At 32.3% G+C, this 24,955-nt stretch overlaps 6 protein-coding genes across 8 annotated transcripts; 3 read left to right on the top strand and 3 right to left on the bottom strand.

Annotated features, from left to right (window-relative positions):
* Positions 1–240: 240 nt before the first annotated feature.
* Positions 241–1,854, top strand: LOC123269433 (speckle-type POZ protein B-like). Of its 3 annotated transcripts, XM_044735137.1 has the most exons (3): positions 241–455; positions 537–1,618; positions 1,820–1,854. In XM_044735137.1, exon 2 carries the CDS (start codon positions 563–565, stop codon positions 1,577–1,579), a length of 1,017 nt encoding a protein of 338 aa, XP_044591072.1. In that variant the 5' UTR covers positions 241–455; positions 537–562; the 3' UTR covers positions 1,580–1,618; positions 1,820–1,854. The 3 variants fall into 3 exon arrangements, with proteins under 3 accessions (XP_044591072.1, XP_044591073.1, XP_044591071.1); XM_044735138.1 differs by having other exon boundaries at positions 241–1,587; positions 1,827–1,854; XM_044735136.1 differs by having other exon boundaries at positions 242–1,618.
* A 4,217-nt stretch (positions 1,855–6,071) lies between these two features.
* Positions 6,072–6,479, top strand: LOC123268249 (28S ribosomal protein S33, mitochondrial). The gene has a single exon (XM_044733177.1). It carries the CDS (start codon positions 6,077–6,079, stop codon positions 6,404–6,406), a length of 330 nt encoding a protein of 109 aa, XP_044589112.1. The 5' UTR covers positions 6,072–6,076; the 3' UTR covers positions 6,407–6,479.
* Positions 6,480–6,485: 6 nt separating this feature from the next.
* On the bottom strand, positions 6,486–8,566 carry LOC123268247 (serine protease 58-like). The gene is made up of 3 exons (XM_044733175.1): positions 8,381–8,566; positions 7,787–8,319; positions 6,486–6,822 (listed from the first exon to the last, which is right to left on the bottom strand). Exons 1-3 carry the CDS (start codon positions 8,564–8,566, stop codon positions 6,486–6,488), a joined length of 1,056 nt encoding a protein of 351 aa, XP_044589110.1.
* A 1-nt stretch (position 8,567) lies between these two features.
* Positions 8,568–10,325, bottom strand: LOC123268248 (protein canopy 4). The gene is made up of 5 exons (XM_044733176.1): positions 10,039–10,325; positions 9,853–9,979; positions 9,285–9,419; positions 9,024–9,188; positions 8,568–8,883 (listed from the first exon to the last, which is right to left on the bottom strand). The coding sequence occupies exons 1-5, from the start codon at positions 10,133–10,135 to the stop codon at positions 8,730–8,732; spliced, it is 678 nt and encodes a 225-aa protein (XP_044589111.1). The 5' UTR covers positions 10,136–10,325; the 3' UTR covers positions 8,568–8,729.
* A 113-nt stretch (positions 10,326–10,438) lies between these two features.
* LOC123268246 (tuberin) lies at positions 10,439–16,777 on the bottom strand. Its single transcript, XM_044733173.1, has 5 exons — positions 16,507–16,777; positions 13,214–16,394; positions 11,354–13,154; positions 10,866–11,036; positions 10,439–10,791 (listed from the first exon to the last, which is right to left on the bottom strand). Exons 1-5 carry the CDS (start codon positions 16,583–16,585, stop codon positions 10,585–10,587), a joined length of 5,439 nt encoding a protein of 1,812 aa, XP_044589108.1. The 5' UTR covers positions 16,586–16,777; the 3' UTR covers positions 10,439–10,584.
* A 1,226-nt stretch (positions 16,778–18,003) lies between these two features.
* Positions 18,004–24,368, top strand: LOC123268962 (acidic repeat-containing protein-like). Its single transcript, XM_044734429.1, has 9 exons — positions 18,004–18,105; positions 18,260–18,355; positions 18,465–18,903; positions 19,234–19,622; positions 20,096–20,590; positions 22,854–23,113; positions 23,448–23,636; positions 23,714–24,013; positions 24,099–24,368. Exons 4-9 carry the CDS (start codon positions 19,238–19,240, stop codon positions 24,252–24,254), a joined length of 1,785 nt encoding a protein of 594 aa, XP_044590364.1. The 5' UTR covers positions 18,004–18,105; positions 18,260–18,355; positions 18,465–18,903; positions 19,234–19,237; the 3' UTR covers positions 24,255–24,368.
* Positions 24,369–24,955: the final 587 nt, after the last annotated feature.

Genomic DNA, 24,955 nt, shown 5'->3' with positions numbered 1-24,955 from the left:
TTTTGTTCGGATAACAGATTAAAGTTGTTTCAACGAAAAGATAAACCTAAGAAAATAGAACTAGGCTCTTTAGAATGAAAACCCATAATTAAATTTTCAAAATTGAAATAAAAGATAATGATATGGTAAGGTAAGTGGTAAAAAGATTCATCTTTTTTTTTTTTTGCTGGAATAATTATAATAGATAAAAATAGTATTTAAATAGACTTTATAAAAGTGTATACAAAAAAATCGTTAAACTACGTAAGTATATATTTAGATTTTTTACAATTCAAGTGTATCAAATTTAGATTTATCGTAACTAACGGTTCATGCGCTCTCCGTTTAATTTCAGTGAACATTACTCAACGCAGTGCGCAGTTGGTGATTCAATAAATATCAACACATACAGTAAAAATATAACAGCATAACATAAAGAAACGATCAACTATAACCTAGTATTTAAGTATTTGCCTGTATGACCTAGTGAATAAATTTTGCACAACATTGTATAAGTATTGTTAATAATTTTCACTTAAAAAGCTTGATAATTTCAGTGCTGAAAAAAAAAGTTTAACTAAAAATGGATAAATATCGCACAAGAACAGTGTCACGTAAGCTGAGTTACGAGTGGGAAATAGCCGATTTTACAGCGCTTGCTGACACACCCAACTTTGGAGTTCGTGGAAGTGAAATTAGGTCTCCAAAATTTTCAGTCAACACGTCATTTGAGAATGAATGGCATTTGGAATTAACAATGACTGAAAAACGCTTCATAGTGTTTGTAGTATCAGACGTCGAAGATAAAGAGATGATCATAAGGACCCAATTTTCCGTCTCAATCTTGAATGAAAAAAAAGAAAAAAAATTCAATAAAGTATACAATCAATTATTTACTGGAAGAGTAACCCGTAGCCCAGAAATATCCCTCATCCAAACGCTCGAAATCATGAATAGTCGAAGCGAATTTTTGCCTAATAATGTGTTGACTGTTTGCTTAGATCTTGCAGTATACGACGAGTGTACTGAGATTATTAAATTTCCATCAAAGTCTCCGAAGTATATGATCAGCGAGGACTTCAAGAAGCTTCTTGATGACAACATAGCCAGAGATATTACTCTGGTGGTAAACGAAAAGGAATATCAAGCTCACAAAGTAATTTTGATGGCACGCAGTCCATTCTTTTACGCGATGCTCACCCACGATATGAAAGAAAAACAAGAAAATAAAATTACTGTGCCATCTATTGATCCGAAGATCTTTGAAAAAATGATTGAGTATATTTACTCAGACAGAGTAACTAATAATCTTGACAGTTGTGCTGAGCAGATGTTGGAAGTCGCTGACCAATATCAACTGCTAGGACTCGTTGAGATGTGTGAAGAATCACTGAGCAAATCAATAACTGTTGAAAATGCTATGAGGGTGCTGGTACTAGCTGATAAATTTAATGCTCAGCAGTTATTGGAGTTTTCTCTCAATTTTGTAGTCAGCAATATCTCGCGGATTAAAAATACTAAAGAGTATCAACAAACTATTAACGATAAATCTAATCCATTTTTGACAATGAAAATTGTTGAAAAATTTGTTGCAGCTTAAAATCTTGAGAGTACATTAAATAATAATAATAACACTAAAGTTAGCCGACGTTTTTAATTTTTTTTAATTTTTAAATTAGAACTAAAAAATATTTTTTAAAAATTGTATTTACAGTTTTTCAAGTTTTTTTACAAATGAAAATTTTTTTTAATTATTTTATAATATTTTTTTTTTAATTCTTAAAATTTTTAGATGTTGGCTAACTTAATTTTCATTGAGTAATATTAATTTTTTTTACAGAAAATATGGAAAATATAATATGATCAAATTTATAACAAAAAGCCGTAAAGTGTCTTCCATATTTCTACTCAAAGCTTTACAGTAAACAAACTACCTCAGTAACTTAAAAAAAATTAATTAATTGTTAAGAGCAACAGATATTTGACAACTGTTTTGTTGTTGATAAACTAACAATGAGAACAAAATAATTTTCATATAACCTGCATTGAAAATGTGAGTTTCAATGCCTGTTGAGCCAACCGAAACTAGAAAATTTCAGACCAATGCGACTGTGCCGGGCAGGTATCAATTATTTCTTCCCGGCGGACAGAAAATGACGATTTTCTGTCCGCGAGGTGAAGTTGCAGCTTTATTTTCAATCCTATCAATTGTTTGTTTATTTATTTATTTATTTATTTATTTATTTATCTGGTAAAGTATTCTATCGAGGTGTAAAGACACCTGTTTATAGAACCAGTACAAAAATACCAATTTTACAATATATATAATTTTTACAAAATTTTTGTCGATAATACAATGCAAAGAGATAATAAGTACAAAAGTAATAAATTTATATAGAAAGAAATACAAAATTATAGATAATTATCATAAAAAGAAATATCCAATCAAATACTCGCATTTTCCATTACATTTTTCAAGCATGTTAACCATTAAGGTTTCTTATCCAGTAACAACTTTTTTTTTAACAATTTTTTACTACAGACTATAGTTTTCATATCAGTAGGGAGTTTGTTATAATATTTAATTGCTACATAATAAGCATTCTGAGTACTAATAGTTTTGTTTATTTTTGGTAGAACTAACAACTTAGATCTTGTATTTGTACATTTTTCATAGAATAGGCTTTTACATTCTTGATAGTAGTAAGTTAATGCATTTATTATAAATGAGTTTCTAATTGTCAAGGGGATATTGTTGTAATTATTTTTACATAGCTTTTTAATTATTTTATGTTGAAGAGATGTGACAGGTTTAATTGAATCGTTATAGGCTCCTCCCCATGCAACAATGCCATAGTTTATTATGATTTCAAACAGTCCATAATAAATAGTTTTTAAAATAGAAGAATTAAGTACCTGGCTAAGCTTGTAAAAAAGGAAAGTGAAATAGTTAAGCTTCTTAGATAATTCATAGGCATGTTTATCCCACTTCAAGTGTTTATCAAAATATATCCCTAAATATTTACAATTATCAACTCTTGTCAGAGGCTTACCATTTATTTGTAAATCAAACTTATTTGGGATACTGTCTATGTAGCTTCCAAAGGTAATAAAAGTAGATTTTTCTACATTAAGAGATAGTTGGTTTTCTCTGAGCCATATATCTATTTTATTAAGCCACTCAGTTAATTTATATTGGACTTCATTCCAGCTATTTCCAGTACAAGAAATAGCTGTGTCGTCAGCATAGGAAACTATAGCATTGCTTGGTATCATTTTATACCTTTATAATTTTCATTCTAACCATTAACTGTACTGACATATTATAATTCTGTTATTAAGCATAAATAAGAATGATAAAAGAAAACTTGTCAATTTACGAATAATGTTTGGTAAAAAATAAACTATTACTTTCTATTTTATTATAAGTTTCATAATAAAATGGTATTTTCGCTGTTCGTCTGAAACTATCTAGTTCTGGTTGGCTCCAGACATTGAAACTAGCATTTTTAATGCAACTTATATGAAAAATATAATGTGTGACGCGGGATGAAACACGATTTCAGACCGAGTGATGCCAGCCCTCGCTTCGCTCGGCAGGCAACTTCACTCTGGTCTGAAATCGTTTTGTTTCATCCCTAGTGACACAATATAAGGTAAAAGCCCCAATAGATGATCACGTACCAGTATATGATCACTCCATGTATTTGTATATCTATATTCACAAATATAGGTATACAAATACATGAAGTGATCATATACTGGTACATGATCATATATTGGGGCTTTTACCTTACTATTAATTTTTAAAAAAATTACTTACTATACAAAATGTTTAGTTTTATGCATAATGCAACGAAGAATAACTGTTCAATGTCTTCTACTTTGTGTAATGAAAAAAAATATCAATAAACTCAATAAATTTTTTTTTCAACAATAATTATGCCTAAAATGTTTTTTCTTAAGTTTTTAAAGTTATTTTTTATATGTTGTAAGTACATAGTAAATAGAAACTTAAATCTCATTAGAAGCCTAATACGCATGCGCGTTGGTTCGTCATGCGCAAAAAATTTTTACTAGCACGAAACATAACAAAACTTTTAAGATATAGTTTTCTACGCATGAAAATTAACAACAAAATATAATTTATAATATATTTTTTTGTGAAGAATATTCATCATTAATTAAGGTAAGAGTTTGAGTTGATTTTCATATTAATTATATTTTATTGTCATTGTAATACGTGTAAGTGTAATTCTAACCTATCATATGTGATATTGAAATCAACAAAAAGTTTACAATTTTTTAGGTTTTTATAACAGTTAAATGATTGCGAAAAAAATTTCACATGTAGAAATAATAAAAAAATTATAATTCTTTATTGTAATCGATTCGTTATACAAATTGTCAAATGTCTGTTGATTTTAGTATCATTATGGTACTGCAATATATTTAATGACAATAAAATTAAAAGATTTTTGATAAACTTTTTAACAAATAAATTATGACAAAAAATAAAAAAAATTCCACGTGTAGTGTAAATCTTAAAGAACTATATTTTGAATTCATTAAAAATTATTTTATGATACTGAACTTAACAGACATTTAAGGTAAAAGACCCAGTTATTGACACTGGCCTAGTTGATTGACACTTGCAATTTTATTCTAATTAAAAAAATAAAATGTTCTCAAAAAATCATTTATCTTAAAATTTGTAATTCAAAAATTATATTTATTTATTTGAGAGTCGATATATTTTATTAATTATAAGAGTCGATTTATTTTATTTAATTTAAATAAAATTGCAAGTGTCAATAGCTGGTTCAGTGTCAATAACTGGGTCTTTTACCTTAGCAATTCTTTAGATTTTTATAACAGTTAAATTATAATGAAAAAAAGGCCATTCGGCAGCCGAAATGGAAGTAGATTTTTCAAATAAAGAAAATTGATTTTTAATAAAATAATATAATAACACTAATAATGTATAACTTAATTTATGAATTAAGAACAAAATTCAATAATAAATTTAAAACTATTTAGAACAAATTTTGGAAAAAAAATTAACTTTTGAAGAAAAAGTTTCTCAAAGAATTGCAAAGATTATAAAATTTGAATTATAAATGACCAAATTTTAAATAACTGCTTAGGAACAACAATTTGCAAATCAATCAGATGTTTGAAACCGGATAAAATTTTAATTGAAGAAAACAATATATAGAACTAATTTGTGACATATTTACGGACGAATTACCTGAAAACATTACACGAAAGACTAATCATTATCGTAATTATTGAATTTACATCATGATTAAGCTATGATTAAGCTATGATGCAGACAATAATTCTAAAACGGCTGCAACAGTAAAACTGTTTCATTAAACGAATTCTAAAAGGAGTAATATTGAGGCTATTACCACTTCTGATTAGTGGAAATTGAAGCTTATTAAAAGAGCTTTACGATGCATTTTACCGAATTTTTATATCTTGTCTCGATCAGTAATTATATCAAGTTGAAGTAGTAAAAACATCAATTTTTACGATTTTCAAAATTTCAAAATCCTGTCATTTCCAAATTACTCGCCCGATTAAGCTCATCTTCGAACTTAATCTTGGTCTTGATCGATAGATAAAGCATGTTGAGTTTGAGAAGAATCGGTTATAAATTGAAAACGCTATTGTGCTGACAAGCCGCGTTATATCGTATAAATATATATATATGTATAAACTTTTGAACTACATACATTTTCTGACTCAGCTCGACAAACTGAGTCAGAAAACGACTAAATTTTTTCAAAGTTGCGCCATGAGGACGGCTGCAATAGTTAGATTTTTATAAAATCTACTAAAAATGTAGCTAAAAAATTTCACCTGTAGAAATTTTAGAAAATTATAGTGCGAATTTTTAAAAATATTTCTTTTTTTTTATAATAATTTTTTATAACAATTCAATGAATTGTCAGTTGTTTGCTAATTTCAGTGTCATATTATATTTTTCAAATAATCTATTTTTTAAATATAATAAAAAAATTGTCAAGTATCTGCTAACTTCTGTGACATATATTTATTGTATATTAATTTATTTATTTATTTAGATAATATGTCAAAGTACGTAGACCTGACAAAATTGTCAACAACATATGCGAAGCGTATGAATCTTCTTTCAAACAAAATATTCGGTGAAGTGTTTCGTCCCACGAATCGGAAGTCCATGAAAGTCGTCAAAATATTCAGTGAGAAGCCCATACACAAACGTGAGGAAATCGTCCAATACTATCCACGACATCCGCAGATCGGATGGCTTATGAGGAACCTTCGTCTATACGGTCTTTTCCGGGATGAACATTTAGATTGGAAAGAAGAAATCGAAAGACAGAGAGTTCTCAAAGGTAAAAAACCACGTGTCAAAAAGTCTCTACGTGAAAAGTAATCTTAGCAATTATTTTACAAAATAAATTGTATTAAAATTTATAGATATTGTAATAAATTTATTTGTTATTAAATTTTATCTATAAATTAAAACTGCAAATGTGTCCTAGAATTAAGAGAAAATAAATCGGGTAAATTGAATTGGAGCTTGAAACTTGATAGAAAGGAAAAATTTTTGATAATTCGTCTTCTGTGGTTCCTTCATCTTTGTCACTACGTTCGATATCTTGATATTTATTGCGCTTAGTTGTATTTTTTGTTGTAGATGTTGTAAAATTATGAATTTTACGGTTATAAGGGGTTTTTTGAGTGTTGTAAAAATATTTAACTTGAACTTTTAAACTTGTAGTGCTACTATAATTACTAGGACTGCTATTTTTTTCAAAGTCCATTGAAACTAAATTATTAATCCATGATCTATATTTATAAATAATTAGATGGTTAATTTTAATAAATGCAATTTCATTCAAGGTGGTGATTGTAATTTTTTAAATCAATTTTACTATAAAATACTTTGAGGAAAACATGATACTAATTATATTAAAAGACACCTTTCAATTTTTTTGATTTTTATGATAACTAATTTATTATGAAAAAATATAAATGAAAAATTTTACATCTAGAAACTAAAAAAAAACTATAAGTGCAAATTTTTTAAAACATGTATTTTTTTTTTTTTAATTTATTTTTAACTAGCAGTCCACCTCGGCTTCGCACGCGTATTTAACAAAAATTTCAACATTAATTATGATGTAATATAGCCTATGTCGGGGATAGTGTAGCTTCTCAACAGTGAAAAAATTTTTCAAATCGGTTCAGTAGTTTCGGAGCTTATTCGATGCAAACAAACAATCAAATCTTTCCTCTTTATAATATTAGTATAGATAAAAATCAAATAAAAGTCAGATGTCGATTTATGATACTGAATTTAGCAGACATCAAACAATTGAAAAAATTCCATATGTAGAAAATTAAAAAAATTATAACCGCAAACTTAAGAAAAGTTTTTTTGATTTGGAAAAAAACAATTTTAGATAGACAACTTGCGAATTTTCACCCAAAATTGTTCTTTCCCAACTCTAGAAAACTTTCTACCAGAAAATTACTGTGGAAAAAAATTTTTATTTTTTCAGCTAAGAAATAAAATTGTTTAAAATTTTCAACAAATTAAATTCTTGTCACAACAATGCTCATTTTTTTCAAAAGAAATTTTTTCTCTCAGTGTATCATACTAATTTCATTATCATACGAGAACATATTATGATAATAAATATTTTCAAAATTTTCCCCAACCAAAACTAAAATTTCCAATAAAATTTTTCAACTCCAAAAATTTTCAATTATATCACCACCCTGTAATTACCCTGGAATTAAAAGTTACCTAAACGAAGTAAGATTCAAATAGGTTGAAGAATCATCGCATTGGAGAGAAAAATTAGTCCAAGACGCTATCCCCAATACACGATTATCACCGTTCGGCTCATTGCACACGATCGGTGAACCTGGATTACCTGCACACTGTTTCCGGCTTTCACCGCTGGCACATACAATATTTACGTTATTGATCTTGTTTACACAGGCCTCTTTATCTCGCGGTTGTACTGAAATAGTTTGTATAGCTTTGGTAAACACCCGAATCGTCGAAGATATAATACTATCCCAGCCGTAAATAAAACAACAATTGTATGTATTTATCGATTTAGAAGTCCCGATATTCACGAGCATCCCGGCAGTTTTATTTAAGAAACCAAGCGGCTGTAGATTGAATGGCCGGTAAAGTTTCATTAGAGCAACGTTGAACCTGTGGTCGTGTACTTTTGAGTACATATTAAATTGCGGATGAATGAATGTTGCTTTTACTCCGATTGGTTCGCCCGCTGTTTCATTGGATCCCGCCACATTGACCAGTATCGACTGAAATAAATTCAAAAATTAATTAATTAATTAATTAATAATCATTTAATAATGGATTTACATTACGCTTATTGTGAAGACACTGTGCAGCAGTCAGAACCCAATCTGGAGTAATTAAAATACCACCACAAGGTACTATTGTATAAAATTGCACCAAGTATGGAAAAAAATTATCTGTTTCTTGGTTATTAACAAAAGTATTAATATTAAATATAATTAAAAAAAAAATTAATAGAAAAATTGACATATTATCTTTAGAGATAAATCATCATTTGTTTTTTATTTCTGAAAAAAACAACTTCAGTTATGTACATATGTACATATGTAATAAAAAGTAAAAAGTAAAATTATCATGGCAAAAATATAAACAATTAAGTAATTATTTTAATCAGTCAATTAAATTAATAAGTCTACAACTCTTGTTTAGAGTTTTTCCTTTTATTATCATTATTAGATTTTTTGGATTTTCTTTTTGATTTATCTTTACGATCTTTACCCGTGTCGCCTTTTTCTTTGAGACATGAGTCATCATCGTCTACGAGCACCCGCTCAGAACAAAGATACCTGAGGACAAATATTTTGGACAAGTTAGATAACTGTTGTAAATGTTTTAATGACTAGACAAATTTTTAGACCAAGTTCCGAGTCCTGGGGGACTCATGTTCTAGATCTAATCATCGTACATAAGATAAATATTCTTTTACCTTTCAAGCGGCACTTTTCCTTGGTAATTGAAATACCATTCCTCGATATCTGACTCATGATTTTCGAGCATATCCTCACATTGTGTTTTCAAGGTTGTTATTTCAACAGATGGTTTGTCCCATAATTCATACGGTATTCCCAACTCGACTTTAACTCCTTTATCTCTGTAATTATAGGAAAACAAATCAGATGTAATTATATGCATTAGACTTATTCTTTAACGTTGATAAATGCTTTTTTTTTTAAATAAAGTTATTTACACAAGGCCATGGAGTGTTTTGAAAGTTTGACTCATCCCTTTGGAAAATCTTGTACTGTCATCACGCTCCTTATGGATGTTATACTCCAGGATACGTTCGCAAATATCTTCCAGTGATTCAACCAGTCTCAGCTCTCTATTAAAATATGACAAATTTTTTTTTTCAATTACACTATTAAGATTAAAATCATTTTAAATAAATGATACTAAATTTAGCAGAAATTAAAAAATTTTTTGATTTATTTCATTAATTAAATTATAATTAAAAAAATATTTTTCATAAATTACACTTAAGGTAAAAGCCCCAATAGATGATCATGTACCAGTATATGATCACTCCATGTATTTGTATACCTATATTTGTGAATATAGATATACAAATACATGGAGTGATCATATACTGGTACGTGATCATCTATTGGGGCTTTTACCTTATAGAGTTTTAAATTTTGTGCACGTGAAATTTAATTTTTTTTAAATAATTTTTTGAATTAGAAAAATTAAAAAAAATTGTCAGATTTCTGCTGATTTCATTTTCATAAAAATATTGAGCTTGTTAAAAATATTACGATTGTTTATACTGCTTTTTCTTTTTTGGAGCAACATCGTCTAAAGAATAACCGACTTCCAGGACATCGTGAGTCTTTCCTGTTTCATCTAGCCTAGCTTCCAACTCCATAGAAAATACTTTGCACACTAAAACAATAATAATTAATTATTGATGATAAAAAATAAAAATAGTAAATAAAAATTACCTTCACACTTATTTGCATATTTTACACCTTCATCCTCTTCAGGACCAGCATAAATTGTTGTAAATAATAAAAAATTTAATAACAATGTTCTAATCATTGTAAAAATTTTATAAAACTCATTCACTAGACAGGTTAAATCACCAAGTATAATTTTATCGATTTTTTAAAAAATATAAAAAATAGTCAAACTGATACAGAATGATCTGTTCTTTTATCATTGGCTCACTTAAAATAATGATATAAAATTTAATCTCCTTAATGTGATTATTTATGCGTATGTTTACGTTGAATCACAACATGCGCATAAGTTCTGTTGACTATTTCGAGACTATACATTTTTATGCTCTATAGTTAGAAGTCATGAGTCTAAATATGGCGATTGTTGAGCGCGATAAATAAAAAATTTATTCTACAGTGCTGATGAATTTATTAACATACAATAATAATAACGACGATTTGCGGATAAAATATTAATCAATATTCTTTTCATATTATCATTATCATTACCATTATATTATTTTATTTTTTTATAATTAATTGATTATTCTACGTCTTCGGTATCGTGTACTCGGTAAAATCTTCCATATGAACGCGTTCATTGGATCTTGTATCCTCAGATTTGTCGTCAGAACTACTGTTTGATTCCAGAAGACGACGTCTCAGTCGTTTAATGTGTCTTAGTCGCTCAAGCCAGTTGGAAGAATATGGATTGTCGCTTTTTTGTTTCAATGATGATGACACCAATGATGCAAGCTAAAAATGATAATTTTCTTTAAATGTTATGAAAAACTTTATAAATAAAAATAAAAAAATTTATCAATAACTACATTAGCGTGAAGAGCCAACTGCCTTGATAAAACACCAAGATTTTGATCAGATATTATTTTCGGTTCACTGTGACCAATATGTTCCGCTAATTCTTCTCTCGCTTGTATTGTTACTAAATTTGCTCCAAGATCTAAAGGTTGAATTATGACACAAGCATAGTTAAACTGACCCTAAAAAATAAGTCAAAATAATTAATTAATTACACATTTTCAATGATACTGAAATTAAGAGACATCTAATAATTTTTAAAATTTTTATAATACATATAATAAATAAATTATAGAAAAAAAAAAACTTATTTAAAAAATTCCATCTTTAGAAGCTATAAAAAATTATAAATGCAATTTTTTAGATCTAGTTTATTTTTCAAGACAAATAAAAAAATTGTCAAGTGTCTGCTAATTTCAGTCGAAAAATTTTTAAATAATTAGATATTTAAAATAACATAATTTTTTTTTTTTTTTCCTCAATTTATAAAAAAAAATACCTTAACAGTTTGAATGTCATAAGACTCGCCACTTTCATTATAAACAATAGTAACATAATCATTTCCAATGTGTTGTTTCTTCCAAGTGCACTTAGGATCGCTTTGCTTCGTAGGCATCAGCGTCGCCACATGAAAAGCTACATGAGTAATATCATCCTGCCAAATATAAGCAAAATTACCATGCTCTCCATTGCTATCTAGACCACCAAGGTAAACTCCCTCATCAACATTTTTCAGACACATCAGAGTACCAAGTCGTTGAAGAAACTCCGTGTACCTAACCGATCCATGCTGGTTGGCCAGAATTTCCGCTTCGTTCGACGCCTGGTTTGGTCCAACATAAAGCACTCCAATCCTGTGAGTTTCGTAGGGATGCATTCGATCGAGATTCGTCATAGCTCTCTGCAAAGCCGTCGTCGGAGGTACGAGCAGAGGTTTTTCGTTCCCGCTGCCAAAGTGCGCATTGTGATAAAGCTGAAGGAATACAGAGCTTGGATTAATTCCAGTGCGAGGAGCTTCTTTTATTCGCGGCGAATTACCCCGACGGATGCTGTCTCGAACGGGAGACATCACCGAAATTGTGTGTCCGCGATCACGGAAAGCTATAGGCGGCAAACCCGATGGATCAGGTCTTTCTTCACGTCGTTCAATCTGATAATTCCGCCCGAGAGGTGGTTTATTGTCGACACTCGACGCTACTTGTCTGGCATTAGACTCCGAAGTAGACGTTCTCGAGTATTGCTGCGTGGGTGATTGCGGAGGCTTGGACGATGACACATGATGAGCGACTCGGCTTTGCGCTGGTAAAAATCCAGGAGTGGTAGCAGTAGGTGAGGGAGGAACAACGTTACTGCTACTGCTGCTACTACTGCTGGTGGTTCCAGTGTTTCCAGCAGCCGTTGTCGTTCCAGGATATGAATACTGAGTTTGAAAAACCCCATGACTGTGACCAGGACCACGAGCATGTTGATTTCCAGCTTCAGCCGCTGGCGGAGTCGTTCCCATTCCAGAAATTTCTTCAGGTATCGCTTCACAACTTACTCTCATGTCCTTAGAATAAGCAGTCTTAGCATGCTTGACGTCAAAATCTGACGGCGCGTCCACAGGAGGTATTACTAGCTTGTCTTTATTTAAAAATGGATTTTTCCAACTTGCACTCATCTCAGGACTCGAGTTAGATCGACGAACAGGATTTCGTGACCTCTTAGAATCGTCATCACCGTCCTCTAGACTCTCAATACTGTCACGGGAGCTCTGTCTTGAAGTGCTGTGCCGTCCCGGTGACCCAGGTATCGCAATAGGTCCAGTAGATTTATTTAAATTAACCTGATGCTCAGCGCTCTGTCCACTAGACTTGCTCTCAGACTTTTCTTCAGTCTCATCCTCAAAAGATTCTGTCGTGGTGGTGTCCTGACTACTCGAGGTTTTTGTAGTAGCTTCTGAGGTAGGCATCAACAGCGCCGTTAAATCTTGCAAAGGAAAATCAATCACAGTGTCGCATTGTACTGAGTTTTGTACTCTCATTATCCAAGACATATCACCAGTAGGCCGACGGACTAAAATCTCCGCCCAGCCTTGACACCAACACGCACACGGCGTGTACTCGTCTTGTTTATTATCACTCCCAAGAATTTGCTCCAATTTACTTGTCTCAGCTTCTTTGTCCTTAATTTCGCTTATTAGCTCACGCTTGTCAACCTTAACAAAGTCGTCATCCAACCCCTTTTTAGACTCTTCTGTCGGCGAATTCGCCGCTGTGTTTGAACTCGAACCCGCATGACCAGACGACTGTCTTGATAACCTGTTAAAAATTATTTAAAAAATAAGCTGGTTAAAAAATAAATTTTTAACAACCCTTACCTATTTTCATCTTTTGCTTCAATACTGGACGCTCGTCGTGGAATACCAAGCCCTACCCTGTATTCCGGACTCAGTGTTGCCTTACAAGCAACCCAACAGCTATCACACAGTCCTCCTTTCATTGATTTATTGCTGCATCCGCTAGTAGTTACTGTAATCAGTCTGTTACCCAGGAACCAGGTCATCGACTGGCCATCTTTCAACAAGAATTCTGCACCGTCAAATCTTTTAGGACTGGCTGTGTACGTCGAGAAAGTGTACCTCGCTAATAAATCAATACAAGTCTCAGCCAACTCCATGTGAAATGTCATCAGTTTCTCGTCCATCTGTGGTTTCAAATCTCCAATTATCTGATTACCTATTACTGGTCTTTCGCGTCTTCCTCTGCTGCCCTGTTCCGTCAAGCTCGAGCTTCGTTTTCTGTGCGACGAGTCTTCTTGCAGAGTGCTGAAATTAGAAGTCTTGACTTGTCCTTCCTCTAAAGGCATCACCACGTTGTCATTCAATCCTGAGGTTATGCATTTGACAAACTCACGTCTCAATGACACACGGCATTTTAAAAACCAGATTGCAATGACATGATAAGCTAATGACACTGTGTAATGATTGTACTTGAAAGGATTTGTATAAGGCAGCAAAATAGCGAAGATAAGTCGGTACTGATTTTCAGTGAAGCTCGAGAAAACCGGGGGAAATCTCGCGACCATTGACAAAAATTCTAATATAGGTATGGCGATATACTGGACCGCAGAAATTTTAGACAAATCTGACACGACTGCCGGCAGCAATTTGGTCATCGCGTCCCGCATCTCCAACGTGCAGGTTGTCAGACTCGTAACACATTTGCTTGCGCATTTGGTGGTAAGTCCGATCTCCAAACACTTTATTAATCGCTGCTGCAAATTCGGCTCCAAGTGCGTGTGGTAAGAAGCCAGAGACGTCAACACAGGAAAGACAAATATGCGAAAATCAGTGATGGTAAATTTAGCTGGGGCGTTACTTAGCAACTCAGGTAATTTAAGATTTCTATCAGTGATCATAGAGCAGAGTGCAGCGGCTACGTAATCAATGTCATTGCTCTGTCTTGCTAAAATCAATGCTCGATTTTGCAGCAAATTCGGAGTTTCTTTCAAGACAAGCTGAAGCACCCTCCAGTCTCTTTCCTGTTTTAGACACATTATCGCTGCTTTGCAGGCCATGGCCAAAGAAATGTGACTTATTTGACAGGGTGTGTGTTGCAGAGGAGCTGGACTCATTGGTGGACTGTTTCCACCGCCACTGGGGCCTAACCGATCAGCAGATGCATGCTCCAGACTCAAGTAAGGACTGAATCTTGTTACTGTGCCCGTCTCAGGGTCTGGGTATCCAACTTGGTACAGTGAATTCGCGCGTAACTTTAAAAAGCATTCGAAAATTAAATAACGTATCGTTGAAACTTCGTGAAAAACCTGAGTGTCTTTGTAATGCTGCTCGAGATGATTGACAAGTATTTTGTAAGCTCTAATAGCATAACTAGAAGGCAAACGATAGATCTTTGTTGTAAAAATTTCAATAACTCCAATCACAGCTGTTTTAACATCCTTGATATCATTCTCACTGACCACCGGAGTATCAACGGTGAAAGGTTTGTTTATTATTTTCTCCAATATGTCCAACAGTTCAAGACATCTTTTAATCTCGCACTTTAAACATAAATCAACCAGTAATTTTGCGGAAACGTTCCGAATGACAATATCAGGATCTGCGTCTACGTGTTGCAAATAAGGTACTATTATCTTTTCAATCAGTTCATCTTCATGGTAACGATTCGTGTGGATTATTCTCGTAACAATATCCAAGACTTTAACTCTAATGTTTGTGCGTGTTTCGACTTTGAAGTAACGTTCTACCAAATTTGCCAATTTTGACTGCCAGTGGTAGTGTGTGAGGCCTATAATAGACGCGCGGTAGTCGATCAGTTTGAAGACAGAAGCTTCAGGTCTGGCATCGGAGCATCTTTCAATCAACTCGTAAAACCTTTGAACGTCTCCGTTGTACTGAACAGCGTCTACAAGATTTTCTATGCCGTTTAGTGTGTCGTGAAGACTCTCGGATACTTGCTGAGTCGCCGGCTGGTTGCTTGTTTCGATGTGCAAGATTACGTGCTGAATGATATCCAGAACTACGCTCCAAGTGGGCTCGAGTAACGTAGACCCGTATTTAATGACCAGTCTTTGCACAGCCAGGGTCACTTCGTACATGACAATTGGATGGTTGCATTTGAGCGCTTGGATGAACGAAGGAAGCACTGATATCGGCGTACACTTGAGCTTCTGGATCCTGTGAGTGCCCCAGAGTCCCATGTTTACGTAAAACACGGCTCCACGAAGCAGACGCACGTCCTGTTGGACAGTCGGATCTTGCAACAGCCGACACATCGTGTAGAGCGCAGTGTGCCCCATGTCAGTGCCGAGTAGCTTCTTCATTATCTTCCAGCTTATTTCGCAGTAAATGTCAACATTGACGCTACGACACAGCGCTGTTATAAAAGTCTCTAATGATTTAGATTGAAGGTTAATATTGTAGCCGACGATTGTGTCAAGAGTGTCGAGACATCCTGAGACAACCTCTTTGTTGTTAGAATAATAACACAAATGACAGATAGTTTGTATGAGACCTGAGACAATATCCTCGTCGATGTACGCAGAGTTGAACTTTATAACGTTGACAAGAAGCGACAAAAATTCAGCACCGCGTTTTTCGTCACCTGACGTGACTGTTGGCATCCACTTGAGAAGGAAATCTCCCATTTTTTCCTCCAAAGGCTCGATGTTTTTGCCATTGTCAGTCAGTCGTTGGAGCAACTCCAATCTCGGACCGATGTCCTCAGGGATATCGTGCTCTTGCACAACCTTAAAAAATTGAACACGCATTAGTGATGACATTCTACTGTATTGCCCTTGGACTAGACTGCTGAGAAAATTAAGAACAATGTGGCGGTGCTCTTTTGACACATCTTTGATCAGTAAATCTTTAACTAAGCTCCAGAATTTTTCAGTTGCTTTGTCTTCCCAGTGATTATTTAATACACTGTCGGTTAGGTCTTTCAAAATACGAGTTCGCTGATAGACTGGATTTTCAGAGCTTATTTCACGTTCTATCTCCTGGGTCAATGTATGCTCTTCGTTACTTTTGTAATTATCTATTGGGTAATTTAATAAAATATTAGTGTTGATTAAATTAGACAGGTATTTTAATGAAATTTAATTGACAGTAGTTGAAGGTAATATTATAAATAAATATTTATTACTTACTTTTACTGATACGAAACCATTGCTTGAATTTGTCATTAAGACTTCTCTGATCTTTATCTTTGATATTCATCTTTGACATTATAACATTTCTTGACGGGTAATTAGATGAATATTCTTAGTTTGATGTAACAATATAACTTACTCGCCGGTTAGCTAACAACAGAGACTACATGTCAAGAATCAAGACAAGTAAAAAAAAATGATCACCTCCATAAGAAATTCACAGCCTTTGTTCCCACATGTATACACTCGACTCACATATTTCGTATGTGTATTATTCTCATACATTTAAAAATAAATCTCTCGCCATATGATCATCTTCTTTATCATCCATCAGTAATTTTATTTCTTTTATTTTCTCGGTGGATAGATGGCGATGTAAATTGTCTCTAGGTAAAAAAATTTTACCGCCAAAAATTAAAAAAATTTTTTTTTGTTTTTAATTATTACAAAGTTTGTTCTTATAATTAAATTTATTTCAACAATAATTATTTATTATATTTCTTAGTAATTAATTAAAATTATTAAGAAAATATAATAATTAATAAATTTATTGATTTAATAAATTATTAAATCATTAAGTTATCAAAAATAAAATTATTTTAAATAGACGCATATTTCTTCTCAAATAATTTTTATACTAGGATATATTAATTGTGACAGACACTATAGAAAATATAGAAAGTATAATATAAAATTCTACTTATTTATAAAAAATTAAATAATCAATAGAAAAAAATTGTTTCATATAAACATACATAAGAACAAAGCTACTTTAATTCTCTTATTTACTTTCTTTTAAATTAATTTAAATTGAAATTTCTAAACATTACAATGTATTGTTTAAGTCAGAAGATTATTTTAAATAGACCCTTAATAATATATCTATTTAATTAGAACTAAAAGTAAACTTTTCATTTAATTATATATATTAATGAATATTTTCAATAAAATAAATACCGAATATAATGAAGAAGTATATTGAAGTAAATGAAGGTTATAAAAATAATACATCAATTGAAAACAAGTGTTCCAAGATAAAGAAGAAAAAAACGGGTGTTTAACATGTGAATTGAAATAGAACTAAACGTGGAGCCTATAAAATATATGTTATTAAAATAAATGTAGCAGAAAGATGCAGTTAACTTAATATTAATAAAATCTTGAAAGACACTGAGAAGTAAAAAGACCAGGGTCATGAGTTGGTGGTTACAATTCTTTTGGTATACATCCGTACATGTATGATTAGTAATCCCAACGGCATACCAAGCGTCGGACTACTTCCTCCATGCATACTGACACCAAATCCTATATACCAAATGGTTGTATGTGAAGCTGAATGCTGGGGAAGCTTCCAATGTTACATTACAGCTTCAGGAGATTTGCTAAAACGATCCTAAAAAAAATCGGAAATCGAGCAGGTAACAAAAAAAGTACAAATATTTATAATTATTATCAAAAAGGAAACCTGTATGTTTAACTTAATTATATGTATAGGACAGAAATCAGAATCATGATCATCTTGAAGAATTATATTATAAGTCATTAAATGAGTAAGGTAATAAACAATCCCGATACTCGAAAGAAATCGAGATGAAGGTAAGCGTGAAATTTTTTTGTCAAACTAAATGTAGGTTAAGTATTAAGGATCGTCAGTGTCTACCGAAATTTTTAATAAGCTATTACTATTATAATAGTTATAATATTATACTAATAAAACGAGTATCTAACAAGTATTTGCAATATTTCACAGGCTTTGTGACGTTTTTTTATGATCACGAAAGAGAATCATCACTTGTTTGAGTCTCACTGTTAAGTGGACACGCGAATTTACAGTTAGACGCGCCAGGTAAATTTTACTTTTCTTTTTTTTTAGCCATCAATAAATTTACTGCTTTAAAAAATTGTCCAGTAATTTATATATTCATTCATTCTTTCATTTATCTATTTATTTACAGGTGAATTGATAAATGTCCATCAACGTAACATAAACGAAGTGATTAACCAGACAATCGGAAAATAGAATAACAGTAAAATATGCGAAGAAGATGTAATGTTAAAGATGTAAACAATGTCGTTGATAATAAGAATATCGACAATAGAAATTTAAAAATAAAAGAGAACGAGAGAATAATTGCAAAGGTAGTCTTAGCAACAAATAATTCCTTCCAGGTTGGTTGTAACCCAGTGGAAGGAAGGAAGAGGAGCATGGAGTGGAGATATAAGAGCCACTCCGGACAGTTGCTCGCCTGTTTCACACTCTCACCTCCGTAGAACGAAGGTGATTCTCTCGATCTTGAAATTTCTTGGTTCGTTTTCTTGTAGACTGATACGGAGAGGGTCTCGTCTGTGAAATTTAGTTTTAATTTTTTGGACTGTTATTTTACAAGAGACGAGGTGAGTTTGGAATTCATCTAAAATATTTTTTAAAAATTTAACAAGTTTGTGTTTTTACAAGTGTTGAAAATAATTTTTTAATCATTGAGTGTTAACACTGTCGTGAAAAATAATTCAACTACTTAATTCCCGGTTAAAACAGTGGGAATTTTACCTGCGTACCGTTTGGTCCTGCCCACTTCCTTATTCTTAATCACCATATCAAGCATTCTTATTAGTAAAATTACTAATATTAAAAAAAATAAATAAAATGATATATATGTAACTGACAATTAGCATTAATAAGTATCTAATTAAGTGTAGAAATAAAAAAAAAAAGTATATTTTCAGAGCCATGAAGAACGTGGCGGTGATACTGGTGCTATTTGTAAGCTGCATAGCGTTTATCAATTCTTCACCGCTTCCTGGTGTCGGTGACAACAGAGTTGCCCCGACCAAGAGCAAAGATACCAAAGACACGCCGGCTGTTGTGTCAGCTCGTCAGTCTGGCGGAACTGCAGCCGATGACGACGATGATGATGATGATGATGATGATGACGATGATGTCGATCTGCCCGACCCAACAACACTAGTAGATGACGATGATGATGACGACGACGACGACGATGAAGATGATAATACCCCGAGTGGGGGCACTAAAGGCGAAAAAGATGATGATGATGACGATGACGATGACGACGATGACTACCTGGAACGTTTCATTGATGACATTCTTGGAGGTAAGAAATTAATCTCCGTTATATTTGTATAAGTTATTTCTTTGGACTAACGGTACTCGAAGCTTCGGCTCGCACGAATTAACATAATTCAAGCGCGTGTTCTACTTGGTTTACTTTGGCCTACTTGTCTTACTGGTAGTCAATTTTTATCTTAAGTCAATATTTAGTATATTAATAATCAATATAATTATTTGATAAATATATAAAAAGTTCAAATTTCTCTACGGGCGTATCTTTACTAAAATAGCGTAAAATAATTTTTTTTCTTCATTTATCAAGAGATTTTTTGTTTCAAAGTAATAAAAAAAAAAAATTTGTTTTTTTTTTCTATTTTTGTTTTTTAATTACTCATATTACAAATAATTTTTTTTTTCTATTAATTGATAAAAATTTTTTCACAACCCTAAAAAGTTCAGATGATTAATAGTTTAAACTATTGAAAAAAATCAATAATAATAATAATATTTTATTAGGAGACGAAGATGATGATGATGACGATGACGATGATACTAGACCAGTTGTGGAGCCAATAAAACCAGCAAGTCCAGTTCAAGCGCCTCAGGCACCAGTTATCCCAGCGGCTGTTCAAGCAGACTTAAATGCAGCCGAAGAAAGCGCGGTACTTGCCGAGAACTCAGCAGATTCACCTCAACAGCCATCGGATACTGCTGTAACGTACGATGAAACAGCGGAAGAAGCTCAGGATGTGCTACCAGAAGGCCAAGCGGCATCAACTATTGAAGGTGGCGAAATTCAACCACAACCTGCAAACGTTCATCAAACTTTACAGTCATCGCCTGTTGCTCAGGATACCGCGGACAATGACGATGACGACGATGACGACGATGGACTTGACAACCCTCTTGAAGACGAAGACGATGACGATGATGAAGAGGATGATGATGATGATGATGATGATGATGACGATGATGACGTGGGTTTAGAGGATGCTCTCGGTCGACGTGCACGTGAGTTCAAGGGCAAGACAAAGAAACACACTAACAACAAACGGTCGCGTAAGCATCATCACGCGCGCATTTCGAGCCTCCAAAAAAAAACCCCGCCTAAATAATTTTTTTTTTAATTATCCCTAATTTTTTGTTTATTTATTTTTATTTAATATTTATTTTCCATTTTTTCAACCGTAAAATCAATTCAATCCAACTAATTAATTAATTAATTTATTAATTAATAATTAAATGATAATACTATAAATTTTTTTTAATTTACGTGTCGAGTTTATCGGCACCGTCTTTTTAAAGACGTCGCATGTTTCATAAACGCCTGCAATCTCATATCAAACGAGAGATTCCCGAGGTTTATCGCTGCTTACAAGACTATCTTTTATTTCTTTAATTACTATTAAAATAATATTACTATTTATTTATTATTATTTATTTATCTATTTATTATATTGTTAGTGATAATTCGATTGTCTTGCTTTTCATCCTCATGTCCTCGGGAATTCAGCTCGTATTAATATAAATTGTAGTACTTTATTATTTATTATTATTTTTTTTATTAATTAATTAAAAAACGCGATTTTTTTTTTCCGGGTAGTGAAGAGGGAGTAGCGTTAAAATGCCAGCTTTGGCGACGTCACGTATATTTTTTTTTTAATCACATATTTGTACTCATTTATTTATTTATTTAAAAATCGACCCTAGTATTTTCTCCTCGAACAATGAAACTTATCGCGTATTAAATAATGTGTGGAGGCACGGGTGCGAGTGCGAGTGTGAAATTTTTTTTCCGAGGAGATAATACTCATCAGTGCACTCAAAAATAATAGAATAATTATTTAAACTGTAAAAGATAACATCAAAAAAATTATAAGAAAGTAAACAAATGTTATAATACCCGTATTATGGAATCAAATTGATATATTGTATAGTTGTTTTTTTTTCTCTTTAATTCGGAGTTAAATGATAAAAACAAAAAAAAAATAAGTAAAAAAATATAAATTATGAATTTTTAAAAATTGTGTTTGGTTCTTATTGATACGGTTCGTGTCCAGATACTCGGTGTTACAGTAGAAGACCCTACGTGACGTGCCGAATGCTCGAGCATTCTAATGTAACTTTCTTCCTTTGTTTATTTTTTTTTAATTTATTAATGTCATTGTAGTAGATCTTTATTAATCGTTTTAATAATTGCCAAAGCTTTAGCTTCAGCTTCGTTTAATTAGCTTGTTAACTTCCTTAGGCTTTTTTATTAAAAACAAAATGAATTTAATAAATAGCTGTAGACAATCGGGTGACAGACTGTAACAAAGTGTACCTGGACAGAACCATACTCGACAAATATCTCGACTCATCTTTCATATTTCCTGTAAAATATTAAATCCATTATCATAATTTACCAATTAGTTTGTAGTTGGGTTAAACTAAATGGGAATGCTTGTTTATAAATTAGCTATTTTATTTTATTTTATATATACATATATGTATAGTGTATTTATAAGTTATTGTGAAGAAGATGATCAAGAACTATAAGAAGAAAAAGAACAAGTCAAAGAAGAAAAATAAGAAGAAGAAGAAGAAGAAGAAGAAGAAGAAGAAAGTAAATGATGGGCGTGGTAGACCGATTTGTTGAATATGAATTAGTAATGAGCTTTCACCAGCTCGTGGTGTCATGTAGTATCGGTGAATCCATTGGTCCGCGAAGAAACGGGGCCAGTGACCCGGAGTAACATGGAACGTACGACCCTGACCTACTAAAGATGATGCACGATCTTGTACATATCAAAAGGGTCGGATGTTTAGAGGCTTGTTTGGGTTGTTGTTATTTATATAAATAATTCTCCGAATAACTCTTATATTAGTTGAGTGTCGGGTAGGAGAAACTGAACGCAGAAACGACCGACAAGCCTGTTGGTTGTTGGTTGTTGCCAGTTACAGCCAATGACCCACATCTGGATACCAGTTTGGTCAAGAGATTATTCCGGGCCCGTTAACATTGTTGGCTCTGCATAAGTAGGTTCCATAATTTTCCTTACCTGACAATCCCACACTACTGTACACTGCCTGGTATACTCTTCATCTAGTGCACGGGTTACTCCTGTTAAACTCCTGCTGCTGGTGCTCTGTTTGCGAGCTCACTGGTTCTGGCTTTCTTTTAAGGGCGAAAGGAGGTCACCGTTTGAACGCGTGACTCTCGATAATAAGGACAAGGCCGGGCTGGGAATTAATATTCTTTTGGATCATTATCATCATTGAAAACTTTTCGCAGGTGCCTTCGAGCCCGGGACCCCTGGTGATGTGTCGGCGATCTACGTCTCCAAGTACAATAAATTTGTTGACAATATTCTTGGAAGGATTAACAAAATTCTCAAGGAAAATTATGATCCCGTGACGGTCAAGCTCACCAATCCAACTCCTTCTAATAAAACTAACAAGACTAAGAAGAAGAAAAAGAAGACTACTAACAGCAAAACTAGGAAAAGTAAAGGAGAGACCGTCGAAGCGACTTCTGTTGATTCAAATATTATTGTAAGTGTGTTAATTCGTTTTTTAGTAAATTATCACATTTTTTTATTTTAAATCATCAAAATTTCTTTCTTCATTAATTTTATTTTTTTAAGTTATTATTTATTGAATAGAATTTTCTTATTTGCTTGATGTAAATTATTATAAAAAAAATTTTTTTTTTAATTTGCACTTGTAATTTTTTTAATTTTTACATGTGGAATTTTTCGCTAAATTTTTTAAATTGAAATTTAATTGTTATAAAAATCTAAAAAATTGTATAACATCTGTTGATTTCAGGATTATATTTATAAAGATAATTAAATTGATTTATTGTTAATTTCTTAAATTGTTTTAGGGGTCAACGACTGCGCCAGAAATAGAAGAAGTAATGACAACCGAGACCACACCTTTGATTAACACTCCCAGCGAACAACAAACAAGCAGTCGAGGTTCAATCGTCAAAGACAGCAAGAAAAAGTCTAGCTCGAGTAAAAATAAAACAAAATCCAAGGCTGGCGTCAAAGGAACATCCAGTAAAAACAAAGTAATTAAGAAATTCATTAATCAAACTAATAAATCCTTGTCATTTATAATGAGAATTTTTTTTTGTTTTTTTTTTAGCTAAAACAAAGTAAACCAAAGCAGAAATCTCGGGCCCGAGCAACTCTATACGGATTGTCATCACTCAAAAGAGCTGGGGACGTGTCTGTTAATATGATGAGCGACCACACTACAATTAGGACTAAATTCAATTTGGGACCACTGGTATTGAAAGTTGAAAAAGAGTTCGGGAGAGCCGCTAAAAAAGAATTAAGAAGCGCTACTGCGACTACCGCTGAGATGTCAGGAAAATTGAGTCTACGTGTGCTGAATGGCGGAGCGGCGACTCTGCATTCCATTCGTGTTCTTCAACCCAAGCAGGTACTAAAATAATAATATTAATCTCTGAAACAAAAAAAAATGTATTGGTTGAATCATTAATTTATTTAAATAATATTTTTTCTAGGTACGCGTTGACAGTCCAGATGATCACGACCGTACCCGCGAATTTGTCTGGCGAAGATCATCGCACATCGCGCACTTAGTCTCGCAGAAACTTTCATCTGCAACACGGTCGATGCTTCGACCACCACCAACACCTGAAATATCATTATTCTCATAACTCTTATGAATTTTTATTTTTTTAACCAGATATTTTTAATAATCAATCATTTATTTATTTATTTATTAAAATATCTTACGTTGATGTTCGCCAGCTAACTCTGTAAATAGTCTATCATATTTATTTTTATGTTATTGTAATACTATTTATGTATATTTATCGAATATTGTTGATATATATATGTATTTGATAAGTGTTCATCAGGAGACTGAACTTGATTTTGGAAAATAAAAGATACTTTTTTATCTATATAATGATAATAGTTACAAAAAAATATGTTTAAAAATCACAATCTTAAAAGATAATTGCTTAGTCTTCATCGACCTTGTAAACTTACACAATTAACATCATATATTAAATGCAAATGTAGTGTATATATGTATATAAAAGTATGTATGTATTTTATCGTAGATGATAAAATATATAGGACCATAAAAAGTAAAAAAGTATATGTGTATCTATGTGATAGCAGTGCATCGGTAAAAGCTACTATATAATCATCTATTATAACTAAAAAAAATAATAATGATAATAATAGTAATAAGTAATAAGTAATAAGCATATTGTTTGTAATTTAAAAGTATCTGTGCGTTTGTTTAGTTACCACATCACATCAGCAAACGGTTAACATATATGTTATGTGTAATCCCCACCATTAAAAAATAATATAAAATAAAGTTAAGTCGCGACTGCGAACCCGT

The sequence above is a fragment of the Cotesia glomerata genome, linkage group LG7, assembly GCF_020080835.1.
Source record: "Cotesia glomerata isolate CgM1 linkage group LG7, MPM_Cglom_v2.3, whole genome shotgun sequence".
Taxonomy (NCBI): Eukaryota; Metazoa; Arthropoda; class Insecta; order Hymenoptera; family Braconidae; genus Cotesia; species Cotesia glomerata.
This window is presented reverse-complemented; position numbering and strand designations above follow the sequence as displayed.